Source organism: Argopecten irradians, chromosome 9 (genome assembly GCF_041381155.1).
Source record: "Argopecten irradians isolate NY chromosome 9, Ai_NY, whole genome shotgun sequence".
Classification (NCBI taxonomy): domain Eukaryota; kingdom Metazoa; phylum Mollusca; class Bivalvia; order Pectinida; family Pectinidae; genus Argopecten; species Argopecten irradians.
In genome coordinates this window covers 38,299,563-38,315,295 of record NC_091142.1, presented here as the reverse complement: position 1 = coordinate 38,315,295, position 15,733 = coordinate 38,299,563, and the positions used below count along the sequence as shown (strand labels likewise).

The following is a 15,733-nucleotide window of genomic DNA, read 5'->3' as shown; positions in this document are numbered from 1 at the left end:
AAATTTATGAACTGATAAATAATTACAGATATGGACATGTCAATATGGGTTTCCTTTAATGTACACAAGACCCTTTTAGATCTAATGTTGTTTAATTAGAGACCAAAGTCAGTGAACGAGCAGTACAATGTAGTTTTCCATTGTAATGTTTTACAATCCATTTTGTATTATTTTACCCAAAAGTTTCACTCAAGAAGATACCTATATTGTGTTTTGAATTTAACAAAATGTAAGTATTCCAGGGTCAAAATGTGGTTAAACTGAAACTATAAGTAAAACACTTTTGTAAGGATACATGCACCTTAAATATTTATTTTTACGATGTTAAGTTTTCGTTTATATTGTTACATGTATATAGATCTTTTAGATGCATATTTATGGAAGTATATAATATTTTTGTTATTCATTGAATATTTTCATGCTATAAATATTTTATTCAATTCAAAAGCCAGCTAAATATAAATATTGTAAGTTCGGATATTTAATGCTAAACGAGTTACAATGTACTATAGATCAAAAGTGTTCATAGTCCATGCTTTAAGAACAATCAAATGTTAAATGTTTGCAGAATTTACCATCCAATGGCAGAGATGTGGATGTTATTTCAACACATTTTATTTGTTATGATATTAAGTGTATGTAATTTTTTTATATCTTACTATATTTATTTTATGTATACATAGAAAATTTAAACAATATGTTCCATCTTTCATTTTAAAATAAAATAATTATACAAACAATTGGATGATTTCTTCGTAGGATTCCATTGATCGTACACATTGACGAATATCTCTTTATTCAGCTTTATGCAGATCTTTTCTCGGCTGTTATCAAATATTTATTTGCCATGTATCCTGTCAGTCCAGACGCTTCCGGTGAGTAGTCAGCGGCGACACCTGGTGGCAGTTTCAGGTTGAATTCTTGGAGAATCATCGGAATCATCAGCATAAGCTCTTGCTTTGCAGCAGGCCCTCCAAGACATGCTCTATTTCCGACAGAGAAAGGGAGCCAACTCTGGGGAGTTGGAGCAAGCTTACCTTCGGGAGTCAGGAATCTGTCGGGGTTGAATACCTGAGGCTGATCCCAGTGCTTTGGATCATTGTGTAGGGCCCAATGGCTGATCACGACAGTTGTGTCCTTTGGAATGTCATAACCACCTAGAAAAAGTGAAATTCATATAAAACATGGTAAAGATCGGTGCGACCACAACTGTTGTATCCTTTGGATTATCATAAATTAATCACAAAGAAAAGTGAAGTCAAAGTGAAATTATATAATATGTATTTATAGGGCGTTTTGTGTGTGTGGTTACAGAGAACGTTGGTTTGACCAACGCAGATCAAATTGATTGACGTTAGATGCTATTTTCAGAAGAGTTTGACAAACACATGTCCTTCCATTGACCATTTTTAGGTCACTTGACCATAGGTCATGGTGACCAATTGCGAGAGTCTTTTTCCGTCGTCGTCCGTCGTGCGCTGTCCGTAGTGCGCGACGTCCGTTAACATTTCATTGTTAACGCGATAACTTGAGTAAATGTAAACCGAGCTTAATGAAACTTTGTATTTAGACTAAATTGGAAAGATCTCGGACGATTCGAAAATCAACATGATTCGACAGTAATTTACGGAGTAATTGCCCTTTGCACTAATAATAATTATTGGACTTTGTGAACGCAATAACTTGAGTAAATATAAACCGAGCTTAATCAAACTTTGTGTGTAGACTAACTTTGGAACGATCTCGGACGAGATCGAAAATCAGAATGGTTCAACGGTACTTTACGGAGTTATTACCCCTTGCACTAACATTTACTATTGGACCTTTTGAACGCGATAACGTTAGTAAATATAAACCGAGCTTAATGAAAGTATGTAGACTAACATTGAATAGATCTTGGACAAGTTCGAAAATCAACATTATTCGATTATAACTTACGGAGTTATTGCCCTTTGCAATAATAGTTATTGAACCTTGTGAACACAATAATGAAATTTTGTATGTAGACTAAACATTAGAAATAACCCGAACGAGTTCGAAAATCGGCTTTATCCGACGATAATTTACGGAGTTATTGCTCTTTGCACTAATACTTATTATTAGACCTTGTGAATACGATAACTTGACTGAATATGCACTCAGCTTCATGAAACCTTTGTATTTAGACTAAAATTGGAAAGATCTAGGACAAGTTTGAGAATCGACCTGATTACATTGTAAATTACGGAGTTATTGCTCATTGCATTTATAATTATTGAATCTTGTGAACATGATAACTTGAGTAAATTTTCACCGAGCTTGATAAAACTTTCTATGTAGACTAACATTAATAAGATCCCAAAAAAAGTTTGATAATAAGCTTGATTCGACTCTAACATATTTACTGAGTTATTGCCCTTTGCAAAAACAATTATTGAACCTTGTGAACACAGTTATGTGGGTAAATATGCACAAAGCTTAATGAAACTTTGTATGTAGACCCATTAAATGTATGTTCCTATTTCATGAACAAAAGACATCAGTGAATTACATAACTAATTTGTATCACATGTCAGGTGACCGTTAAGGCCCATGGGCCTCTTGTAATTTGCAGGTCTGTCAAGATTTATATTAGAAATAATGTAATCCGATTGTGTTTTTCTGTTTTTCTGTGATTTGATTTCACAATCGTTTAGAATTGCAGATGTTTTACCATTCTTTATCAACTGTTTCTGTCACTAGCAGAAGACCACGCAAAAAGGATAAAATGAAAAGGTGGTCTATATAGCCAAGTTGTCTTTATACACAGGTCAAACTTTGTTTAAATCGATCACTTTGGACTCTGATTAAGTGGTATATGAAGCAGGTGGTTTTAGTATGATGTGATCGGGTAGGGTGTGTTGCTTGTTATCTTCGGCAACATGCTTCATTGATATAACACTATGAAAAAGAGTTCCGCATTACAAAAAGACACAACGCGAACACACTATACTCCCAAAACACACACCTCGCATTAAACAAACGCTACGTACCGCTACATGAGAGGCCGTCCTTACATGACCCTGGATGTTAATAGGACGTTGTTTTAAACAAACAAAAACAAAATTATACAGAGATAGTTGCTAAGGCAAGTTTTACTGTGTCTATGGCATTAAACTAAGAACTCATATCACATCCTAAATCCTAAATAGGACACTGTACTTACATATTGAGGAATCCACCCGAGCAGCGTGTGCCACACCAAACGGTACTACTGAAGCTATCCTCATCACCTCGTATATCACGGCTTCGGTGTAGGGCAGGTTAACGCGGTCCTGTGTCTTTGGCATCCGTCCGCTTCCTACTCGTGGGTAAGATGTCATTATACAAATGAGATGAGAATAAGATTCATGTTTAGAATATGCCATCTCACCATAGGTATAAAATCATTTTAATATGAAAACTTTCTAGAATCCTTCATCTAAGACATTGTACGTAATCGTTTACTGAGAATTCGAAGTGTTAACCAGTTTGCATCCAGAGGGAGAAATTAATTTGAATTTTAAGTCATTTTAAATGGAAATTAATAGATTTCTTGTTTTGGACGTTATGAAAATTCGATTAGAAAATTCATTCAAAAATTGATCCATTTGTAAAAATTGGTATTTCTAATTAGTAATTAGTAATAACAGCACAATTTCAAGTTGTAAAAATTAGTAATATTCACAGTATATGTGTTGATATCTTTCCGTTGAGCTCCTATCTTATTTTCGTGCGCGATAGAATTTCGCGTATTTTGCGGTAAAGCAGAGATCGCAAAAATTCACCGGCGCGAAAAAGTATAAACAATATTTAAATTAGATCTAAAATAGATCCATATTACTTTAAACTGTGAATATGAAGGTAGATAAATGCGAAACCAAACCGCCGCGAAAATTAGTGAGTTTACAGTAACTCCTACGACATTGTCTACTTCCGCCTGTATACGCCTTTGTACGTATTGATGATCGGCCAGGTACAATAAACACCATGTCTGTGTCAACCTTGTGGTTTCAAATCCCGCTGTTATTGGAAAAAAAATCATGTTACGTGATTTATAATGTAATTTGGGATAATTTGTGATACCCAGCATTGTATAAGACACTGTTTTGATTATACTGTGACATTAGTGACAAAACAAACTTTCATTAGACTCAATTCCGTTTTTGCTTATTTTAGAGTTACCTCCCTTGTGGGGTAGGTATCTATTGTTCTGTTTAAAGTATGACGTTACGGCCACAACCACATGACGTCACAATCACTACCTAATCGCAAGGGCAGACAACTCTGCAATATGCAAACACAGAATAAATATATCAAAAACAACAGATGTGTAGATTAAGTATGTGAAATAATATTTGAGCATCTAAAACACCCACAAGATTCGTCTTTTTTGTCATTTTTTGATGAACTGATAACGTATCTACATCATAATTTATTATTGCGGATTTTAGATAAAGACAAACTGGAGCTCAATGAAAATTCGAAATGTCTGAAGACATAAATATCCCGCCTCCATATAGTTAGGTAGGAAGGTACGGGAAGCGTCGAACGGAATATAACAGATATATATTTATGTAAAATAACACTTTAAAGAAATCTTGAGCTAAAATTGATTACAAATTGACCAGAATTTTCGGTCAATGAATTTTAATCTGAAATCGATCAGAATTTCCGGTCAATTTCGTGTCAAGATTTCTTGATTTGAAATTCGGGTTAGGTAATTTCAATCTGATTAAAATACAGATCCATATTATCACTACGTTTGATATGAGGATTTGACAACATCCCATTAGGGGTCACGTCAGGATGACCTTTGGAAATGGCCAATCAAATTGGCACTGCCAGAATCTTGACTGGGGACGAACTAGTTTGAAAAAGCTGTCCGAATTATTTTCGTGTACTTAGTCATCTCGCCCAAAGTGCACAACGATGCTAAATGTATACACTTACTGGGACGAAATAGCGTTATCAATTGGCGTAGAAATGTGTAGAAAATGTATTTGATCTGGAGTACACGTGGTAAAAGGTCATCCGAACGTGACCCCATATGGGATATTGTCAGATCCTATATTGAACGGAGTGTTTATAAGGATCTGTATTTTAATCAGATTGGGGTAATTTTATCATATCATATAATATCATATGCAACATTCATACCAGATGACGAAACCATTACAAAAAACAACATTTCATTACTGCCTGATAATGTCACGCTGCCTAATAAATGAGACGCTGCCTAATATAATGTCACGCTGCTTTATAGTATAATGTCACGCTGCCTAATACAATGAGACGCATTACCGAAGATCAGATCAGCGATTGTCTGCCGTAGATGTACATCCGTTAACTGACTCAGCAGTTCAGCATCTTCTTCATCCTCGGCTTCTTTACGTGTCTGGATTACAAAGTCTGTTACATCCCTAATGTTATCTACGCCAACAACAGAAGTAAACAAATATTGTTAATGTATAAAAATATCACATAAACATCGGATATATCAAGCAAGTCAAGAACTTCAGATTTTATTAAATATATCTCGAAAAGCGCACAATAGTGGGTTTCCTCAGAACTGTTGTCAGGTAGTGGTAGTGGTTATCATTTTTCGGGACCCTGTATTTTCTCACTGCCTAAACCTGTACTCTATAACCCAAGCGACATAACTCGGATTTCTCACGCCTAAACCTGACTCATAACCACAAGCGACATAACTGGCATACATTTCCGTGTCAACTTGTAACAATAACATGACGCTGTAAACACATTGGCGAATGTGTGATTACATTACTGACAGTGACGTTGATTTTGCATTTGATGGACCTGCATGTACAAACATGTAGGGCCGCCACTAAAGGAAACCCGCTATTTAAGCGATAACCATTTAAACGCGCATGTGGTGACCATATGGTGACATCCTTTACATTCTTTTAGGTACGATAAATTTGTAAGGCGGGGGACAATATCATTAATGGGCCATTTTGGCGGAACTAGATACGGTAGCCATATGTCTAACTACCCCATGAAAGATTTAGCAAAATTTTAGGATATATGTGAAGATTTTTGTGACGGAAAGTTTCATGTAAGACCGGAAATTTTATGACTATACATATCAGCTAAGGTGTTTAATCGCTTATCATGGCTCAAATAGATGGGGATCATCGAACCATGTAGAAAATTGTATCATGAAATGACAATTTATGACAACGTTAAAAGATGTGGATCATCGCCGGTATAAACGTAAGCTTAACTAGGTGATCTACCTTTGTGCGTAACAATAAAATCTAAACCCTCGATGAACATAAATAAATGTTCAATTAACGTATGGACATTCATGAATTACATCTCGGGTTGTGTTTCCTTGTAATATTCTCAAGGCAGGGAAATATCATAATAGTCGGACTAAAAACGTCCAAAAGCTTTGATAAACAAGTCCACAGTAGCAGAAATTTAAGAAATCAAATTGATTTAAAGATTCTCCACCACTGTCAAATGGCATTTGTCTCTATCAAAAACAAGAACAAACGATTTAATATTTTCCTTCAGTTAAAATAGTTACTTATTTAACACTATTAACACCATTGACACCATTGAAAAGTTTGAACTTTCTTTTTTTTACTTCAAGATAAAGATATTAACAATTATTAATTGCATCCTGAAAAAAACCCGAGCCAATATGTCGTATAAGGAATGAAGTAATGATTGCGCATGCATAATACATTATTTTATATTATATTGTATAATAATTACATATCAAAGAAACACAATTTAACAAAGCATGACAATTTATTGACTCGAGCCCTATCCGGGCCTCGAACTCACGATCTACGGCACCCAATCGCCTAATTGTATGCTGAGTATCATTTATGCTTTTTTACGAAACTATATTCATGTACCGTCGTTACTGTAAAATGTAGATTTATAAATCACTTACTTGAATCAAAGCTGTCAACGTGTTCTTTAAATTCGTTTAAAAGAAAGTCGAGCATTGTGTTGAAATAACCCAACACTTTTTTGTACTGTTGACTTGGCAAGAGTTTGGCCAAAATAGGGAATACATCCTCTAGTAGACCGTGTCCAAATTCCTTTATGAAATCGTTATCAACTGACGTCTTTGTATGAGTAAAACGGAGAAAATCAGCTCGGTTCTACCTGTGTGGCATCGGTGCCGAATCCACAGAATCTGGTATTACTAGATATGTAACGGACAAAGGAATCAAAGTCACTGATCTCGTACTATTCAATAACAAAGGGAATACATACTAGGCAAAACTCAACGTCAGCACGGATAACCCAGATATCCTTCTTAGAGACGATTTCTGGCCTGAGGATATCCTATGTCGTCCCTGGGTAAACCGTAACCAATGGGAAAAGCAGAGACAGGAGACATTCACGCGTCGCAGTAGCGGTTCGCGACGAAGGTTTGACTCTCGTAGTAATCAGAGAGGGACGTACCGTTATAATAGATCACGTCAAAATGACTTTGATACAGAGTGTAGTTATAATCGTGATTGGAAGGAGGGTTTTCGCCACAATCCTTATGAAATTGACTATGATTATCATGAAGATTATAGGGACGAGACACGTCATTCTGAATTTGACTATGAATCAGACAATTTCAATGGTAACTACCAAGAAGATTCCCATCGCCGAGCACATAATAGTGATAATGAACAATTTGTGAACAAAGACAATGGGCGAAGAGATCGCTGGGGAACAGAACGATACAAATAGAACAATTAAATGGATTACAGACTTTACAAAATGAACAATAAAATCTACTTATTTGCTTACTATTACTCTTAATGAACTTGTCTATCACTACATGGAATGTAAGAGGTATCGGATCTTCGGGTCTATGTGTGAAGAAATTTATGAGTGAAACAGCTAGTGACGTAATTATCCTCACGGAGGCAAATGTGGACAACGATAAGTTGAGTATTCTTGATGATATTCATTCAGACTATTTTGTTGCTCCAAGGCCTAAGCCCACAGACGGTACAACGGATAAACAGAAGACTGTTATCATGATTAAAAATACAATATATCACAGCGTAAATATACTTGAAAACTCATGTACAGATCGCATCGTCGTTATACAAATAAGTAACAACGAAATTGATTACAGCAATTACGAGATACTTGCGTCTTTTACTCACGAACCGGAAAAGTTATCATAGCGGGAGATTTGAATGCGCGATTAAATGAAACCCCAGAACACTACGCTTTGAGACACAAATCCAACGAAATGAAAACTTTAATAAACGACATGAATCTTAAAATTGTAAACTTAAACAACATTTGTACTGGATACAGATATACTTTCTCTCCAATGAAATCTATGTTGGATTATATATGTATTGACGAGCAGCTTCGACCTTATTTGCAACATGCAGAGATATTTGCGACTGCAGAGACAGATATCGCGTCGGATCACTTACTAGTAATGTGTATCTTATTAATTCCTATTCAACATACATATTCCAATGAACCAATACTATCCGATGATTCGCGATCTTGGAAAAAAGCAACTGTTGAGAACTTTATTCTATATCAACGCCAACTCTCAGAAAGGCTCAAACTACTCGAAGATATGCCTCTTAGGACTCAATATGATATAGACGCTTATACGGAAATACTTACCTTGTCGATAATCATGTCAGCAAACTTGGCAATACCACCTGTAAATAGGAACCCACGTCTCAAACCGTACTGGACACGTGCTGTCAGAACCGCTCACAAGCATGCGCTAAACGCAAGGAAACAATGGATTTACGATGGTCGACCAAGAGGATTTCATAACAAATCATATAAGGAATATAAGGAAGCAAAGCGTTTATTTAGAACTACCCATGATTTAGCCTACGAACAATACAGACAAGAGCTTGAAATGGAGCTTGAAAATACAGCGGACTGTGACATTAGGTTGTTTTAGAAAATCATTCGCGAAAGAAAATGTCCGAAAACAGATCGAAGTCAAGGAATCATTTTTAACAACAACCCTCATGATACATCACGGGAAATATCTGGAGCATTTGCAAGTTATTTCGAAGGAATATATCAAACTCCACTATTTCGAGAAAATATTATGACACTATCCGAAGAATATACAGATCAAGAGGCTCAAAATATGCTCAACGCACCGTTTACATTCAATGAACTCAGAGATGCTATTCAGGATACTAAACTCAACAAGGCACCAGGTGTTGACAACGTATGTAACGAACATCTGAAATATGGAGGACGCAATTTACTGTTATGCACTCTACGGTTATTGAAAGCAATCCAAACATATCATTTTATTCCGAAGACATGGAAATGCGGGATCATTATTCCTATATACAAAGGTGGAAACAAATCCAAACAAAATCCGGACAATTATAGACCAGTTTCGCTGCTACCAGCATTGTACAAGATCTTGGAAAAGTTGCTTCATTTAAGACTTCAAGATTGGCTCCTACTGACGAAAAACAAACTGTGTATACAACAACAAGGATTTCAAAAGAAATTAAGTTGTGAAACTGTAGCATTCAACCTTCGAGAATGTATTCATTACAATATCGAAAAACATAGCAATGTATACGCCGCATTCCTGGACACTCGTAAAGCATTCAATACAGTATGGCATGAGGGAATTCTGAAGAAAGTGTATGATTTTGGCATAAGGGGACACACATTTGAAATTATTCGTAATTCCTATACAGACATTTCAAGAGCCGTAATGACCCATGGAACTCGATCTCGCTGGATTGCAGTACGGTCCGGAATCCGTCAAGGAGGAGTGACTTTAACATTTTTATATCTGATTTATATCAATGACCTTTTGAAGGAATTAGAATCAACAAAGTTTGGAGCAAGAATCTCTGAGATAAATTGTGGTAATACAGCGTTAGCAGATGATCTGGCATTATTGGCTACAAACCCTGCGTCATTACAAGAACTTTTAAATATATGTGGGCGGTACTCGAACACATGGCAGTTCGAATACAATGCAAGTAAAAGTGCAGTCCTAATCTTTGGAAAAACTACTATTAACCCTAACTACAATTGGACATTGAACACAACAAGTCTAACAATCGAAACTTCGTACAAACATGTTGGAATGCTGATAACTTCTAACCTTAAAGTTGGTGATGCAATATCAAATGGAATTCAAAAAGGAAGGAAATCATTAAATCTGATGACAAAGTTTGGTCAAGATTGCAAAACTGCAAACCCTACGGTAATCGCCGGGCTGTATAGGAAAGTCATCCTGCCCAGTGTTTTATACGGATCACAATTCTGGAATAAACTATTAGTCAAAGACGTTCAACGAATCAATGTCTTCCAACATGAAATCGTTAAACCGAACCCAGTGCTTTATAAAACCTACTCGATCAAACATTGCCGAGCCAATGCTCGGAATGCGAAGAATCGGCGCAGAGATCGACAAAAAGAAACTACTATTTCTACAAGCTATTATCGCTTTGCCATCAAAAACATTACCAAAACAAATATTTTTGTCGCGATTATACCAGTATTTGGATCAACCTTCTGTACAAACTGGATTTATTCCTGATATTATAAAGCTTTTGAAAAATTATACTCTTTAATGTCATCTTATAACATATGTAAAAGGATAGTTAACTCATCGATATCTAACAGTGAAAATATGTTATTAAGAGATCGAATGCACGCGGAAGGAGATTTCCTAAGATTCCAATATATATATTGTAGGCCTACCTACAGTTCACCTCATATATTATGGTAACTACATTGCACACCCACAACACGATACGTTGCCAAAATGCTAGCCTTTGCTCCAACTTGGAATGAAACAGTGTGCGAAAAATGTGAAGAACTGTATATAGATCCCGTCTTACATTTTACTACTAAGTGTCAGCATACGAAATTGGACAGGATTCAATTCATGGAGAAGATTCTCGCGACATATGAACCGGAAGTGTGCACTTATATTGATGATATATCCCACGAACACTTTTTGAGAATACTGTTCGGAATGGACTGCCAAGAATTCAAAAATATGTTTACCTCAAGGGCAGAATATATGCTGTTTCTTAAAGACGGCGTACAATTTCTGTAAATTTCGTCAAGACATTTTCACCAGTACAAAAAATTGTTCTAATGAAGCCTTGTTAAAATATCCTGTATGTAGACTTTAATAGAATCTGACTACTCATTTGATATGTAAAACTGTAAAGTTTTGAGAAATCCTTTTATTTTGTAAATCTCATCTTTGAGGAATAAAAGAATTGATTGATTGATTGGTTGATTGATGATTGTCCATAAACGTATTGAACGTCTAGTCGTTGAAGTCGTACCTTTATAAGAAAACGGACATCATTTCTTGAGGTGCGGCAGGAAGGAGATATAAAGTGATTAATAGCAGTAGATCGAGATAGTGCGACCTATACAAGCTGTGCAATCAATAATAGTTTGTAAAGAGGAAAATGAGTATTGCTTAGATCTCTCACAGACCAATTCTTTTGTGAACGATTTCTAGTCACCACTGAATTTCTAACATTTGATAAAAGAAACATTTTGACAAATTGCGATCGAAACACAATCATCCTTGACGTTTGAACAAATTAAGAGCACGATTATCAAAGAATTAATCATGTTTTATTTTTTATTGTTTATTTTTGTGAATAATTTCTGGTCGCCTCTGAATTTTAAACATCTTATGTATTAAATTATAGATTATTGGTCATCTTTTTAAGCTTATCTATAGCTAGTATCATGTTAACATTCTAGAGATAGGGCAGTCCCAACTTACACTTTATTGAAGCAGAGGCCACACAAGACGTTGAAGATGGCGTGGTCTAGATAGGCGTGTGGGGTGAATGGTTTGCCATTGGTGTTGGTCAGAAGGTTAAATAACTCCTTCATGGAGGCAAGCACAGCCGTCTCCTGTTTGTCCCCTCTCAGGTACTTCCAATAGGATGTCACATAAATCATATTAACTGTCATAGTTTAATATTGTGTTAGGACGAGACTCGCACGTAGCCATGTTGTTATGCAGGCTTTTAAAGTCAAAGTTTACGTTTTTCTCATTATGTAACTTATGTGAACCAATTTGATTTAAGTCAGTTGTTGACTTAGTGAACAAAGTTTGATATAGTTATATAAGGCGGTTACTGAAGTACCAGTCTGCTCAAGAATTATGAGGGGAACATTTTTTTCACATTTCAAAAAACTAAATTTTGGATATTTGCATGACTGGTACTTAAAGGCCCACTACTTTTCTGAAACGGCTTTTCATTTTTATAATGGGAATGTAAAACGAGATCGATGATTTTGAAGAGTCGCAAAAGTTATTAACTTACTGTTAATACTACACTTATCATTAGCTTCTGAACAATATAATTAAAATAAATAAAATGTTAATTTTCATAACGCGGGTCGTCTTATGTTTCCCGCCATCGTCCTAAATACCGTCCGGTAGTTGAATATCACTGCGGCAGACGGTAAAACAGCGAAATGAATCTCCACAGGTATCATAAATTACGCAGAAAATTTTGCATATGTTTGGTATTGTTACCTCATCTTATGCCATCGATATGTATGTTCTTATGTTATTAATGATGTTTTCAAGAAACCTTTAAATTTTGCACCGGAAAGGTAGTGGGCCTTTAAGATTTTAACTAATGTTGATACTTCTGGTTTCGAGAACTCAGGCCTGTACCATAAAAAATTCTTAATCGGTCAAATGTTTCATGAAATATATAATTGAAGCGATGTTGGATGGTTGTTGAACGTCTTATTACTAATTCATATCATTCATATGGATGTCAATCATGTATACAATGTTTTCCGTGTGGTGCTTGTGTGTTTTGGGAGATTGCGGTATGGTATTCTCTGAGCATAGTTGGAGGAGATAATTCGTTATTGCGTAAGAACTTTCATGTATGCAATGCTTTCCATGTGGTAATTACTTGTGTGTTTTGGAGATTGTGGTTGTGAATATCTAGGTTTACAATTTGAAAAACGTTCATTTAACGTGTGAGAAATGCATATCTGAGAGTTTTAGCGGCAATCTTCCTGTGCAAGCTTCCATGTATGTAATATGTTCCATGTGTGACTTACTTTTGTTTGTAGACTGTGCTATGTCTTAAGGGTATAGTTGGAGAAAGAAATTTCGTTAATGCTATGTCATATTGTCTTTGTATCATGTGTGTGAGTTACAAACTAGAGAGCCTTAGCGGCAATCTTCCTGTGTAGTCTCCATGTTGGTGTGTACTGTGATAAGAAGATGTCCCGGCCGCCTTCGCTCATCTCCTCACCTGTTTGTTGATAACAGTGTAGTGAATTAATTTCATATTGTTATATATTTCTCATTTTAAAGGTGAAATTCATATATGTATATTATTTTAATGAGTTTATATTTTAAATGAGATTTTAAGAAACGAGTCAAACATGATTTTAGTTTTGCGGGCCTTGACTAGCTAAAAATAAAACAGGGGAAGATGTCGCGTTGAACAGATACAGGACCATCTGGTATTCTATCATGCTTCTAGTGAGATCGCCATTCTTCCATCACAAAACAAAAATCAGAAATTTTGTGTCCTCCGGTTTCAGGTGGATATGATAAAGTCCCTTGCAACAGAATTTTGTCTTATCGGGTTTTTTTTTCCATTATTATTTGGTAAACAAAATAAACACTATTGCCTCATGGTGGACATTTGGGGGTAAGATATTAAAGTCTATGATGAAACATTTCATAGGAAATATATTATCACATTTTTCTTCAAGTTAAATAACAAAAATGCCAACAATATCAGGGCTAATAATTTAATAAATGTAAAAATATGTCAAATCTATTCATCTTTTTCATATGACAGATTTTGTTTTCATACCCTGGCATTTACTATAAAAATAAGCTATTGAGTTCGATTTTTATTTTAACCTCAATTCTAAACACTTCCTACTTGATGTATTCCAATAATGAAAGTTTAAAGTCGAAAGTGATAAAATATGTTGGTATTGATTAATGTAATTACACTGTTTAACGATTACATACAAGTTGTATATATTATCAGTTTGCCCATATGTGAACATTGAAATCTTGAAAGCACTATTCCATACAACATTTGTATGACAGCAAAATATGGCAAATTTCATAATTTTGAAAGGCAAAGCTCTGTTCATACATTTTTCGTACTTCATTTAAGAAAATTTTCCACTACGCGGCGCATTTCCTAAAACTTTCAAGCACGTTATATTTAAACCTTTAGTAAAAAAATCTATACACGTGAACTAGACTAAAATGTCCGTCAAGAGATTGTACTCTTTCAAAAAAAAAAATCTCTGATTAAATTAATTCATTATTATTTTGAGTTAATACACAATGTGCTGATGGTGTGAAGCGGGTATGATACAACAACCTTCACAATTACTGTTCTTAAATCTTAACTTTAAATCGAAAAGTCACCAATCACGCTTTGAAATCATCAAAAAAACTTCGTAAAATTCATCTCCGCCATTCTTAATCGTACTAGTTTTCCCGGGGGAGAACCCGGACCTCCAAACACCAAAATCTCGCGCCTTCGGCGCTCGAGATTCATCAATATGCATCGTAGAACTCATCTCAGCCATTCTAAATAATTTTTCCCCTGGAGGACACCCCGGACCCCCAAACATCATAATCCCACGTCTTCGGCGCTCGCCAAATCATGCTTGTTAATTAATCTCCTCCTGTGGATGCGGGGCGGAGGGGGAGGGGGGTTACAAAATATTGAGGACATTTGCCCCTCCCCCATTACTCTTCAACTTCCTATGCCTATTAGAAATCGATTTTTATCTTTATTTGTGTAAACAAAATAAACTGTCTTATGGTGGTCTTATGGATCTACAAATGTATATGTTTTGGGCTTATTTTTCTTAAAATTGACTGATGTGCACGCAGTTACGTTTAATTAATCTGCATTAATGATAGGTACGCCGCTTGCTTATATAAACACTCAGCTTATACCGGGTTTTTTTTCTGAACGTCTTAAACTGTCTAAATATACAGATTTCAGATTTTATTTCACTCTCAGACATACAAGTATGTAACAGGAGGTCACTATACATAATATAAAAATACAAGTATATTGGGCCCATAGCGCAACAGTACATTACAATATGTATTAGTGATGTACATGCTCAATCAATAGTTTTTCAAATTTTTTCAAAAACTTACATATATTTGTCAGAACAGTAATGTTACATATAGTAAACAGGCCTTTCATTTTGATAACACTATGGTTTCTATAATAGTAACTTGGTATATACATTTCTCGTAAACGTTTCACCATTTCATTACTGCATTGAAACAAATAATGATATTCGTTTCCAATATCAGTAAAACATAGATTACAAGTTCTATTTACTTCAGGGGTCCCGGTCCATCTTCCAGTTTCAATAGGTAAGTGCATGTTCGATGTTCTGAATTTTATGATGATTTGTCTATCTATTGGCTTTAGTTTCACAAGATACTTTTCAAATTCAAAATTCCTTTTAAAAATAGAATAAGTACGACCTCTTGATGAATTCTCTATATCATTAAACTATTTTTGTACAAATTGATCTTGTAATCTTTGTTTTACGATAGATTTTAAATATTCTCTATTATATGTACATACATTCTGGAAGTCCCATATATAATTCAAACCATTTTCTTCAAAAATATTTTTAACATTATGCATCCATTTGAATTCCATGATATTATTTGTTTGCAAGTTTAACATCAACTTATATA

General features: G+C 35.2%; 1 protein-coding gene across 1 annotated transcript; it reads right to left on the bottom strand.

Annotated features, from left to right (window-relative positions):
• Nucleotides 1–594: 594 nt before the first annotated feature.
• LOC138332270 (vitamin D 25-hydroxylase-like) lies at nt 595–3,355 on the bottom strand. Its single transcript, XM_069280292.1, has 2 exons — nt 3,185–3,355; nt 595–1,157 (listed from the first exon to the last, which is right to left on the bottom strand). Exons 1-2 carry the CDS (start codon nt 3,339–3,341, stop codon nt 805–807), a joined length of 510 nt encoding a protein of 169 aa, XP_069136393.1. The 5' UTR covers nt 3,342–3,355; the 3' UTR covers nt 595–804.
• Between the last annotated feature and the right edge of the window lie 12,378 nt (nt 3,356–15,733).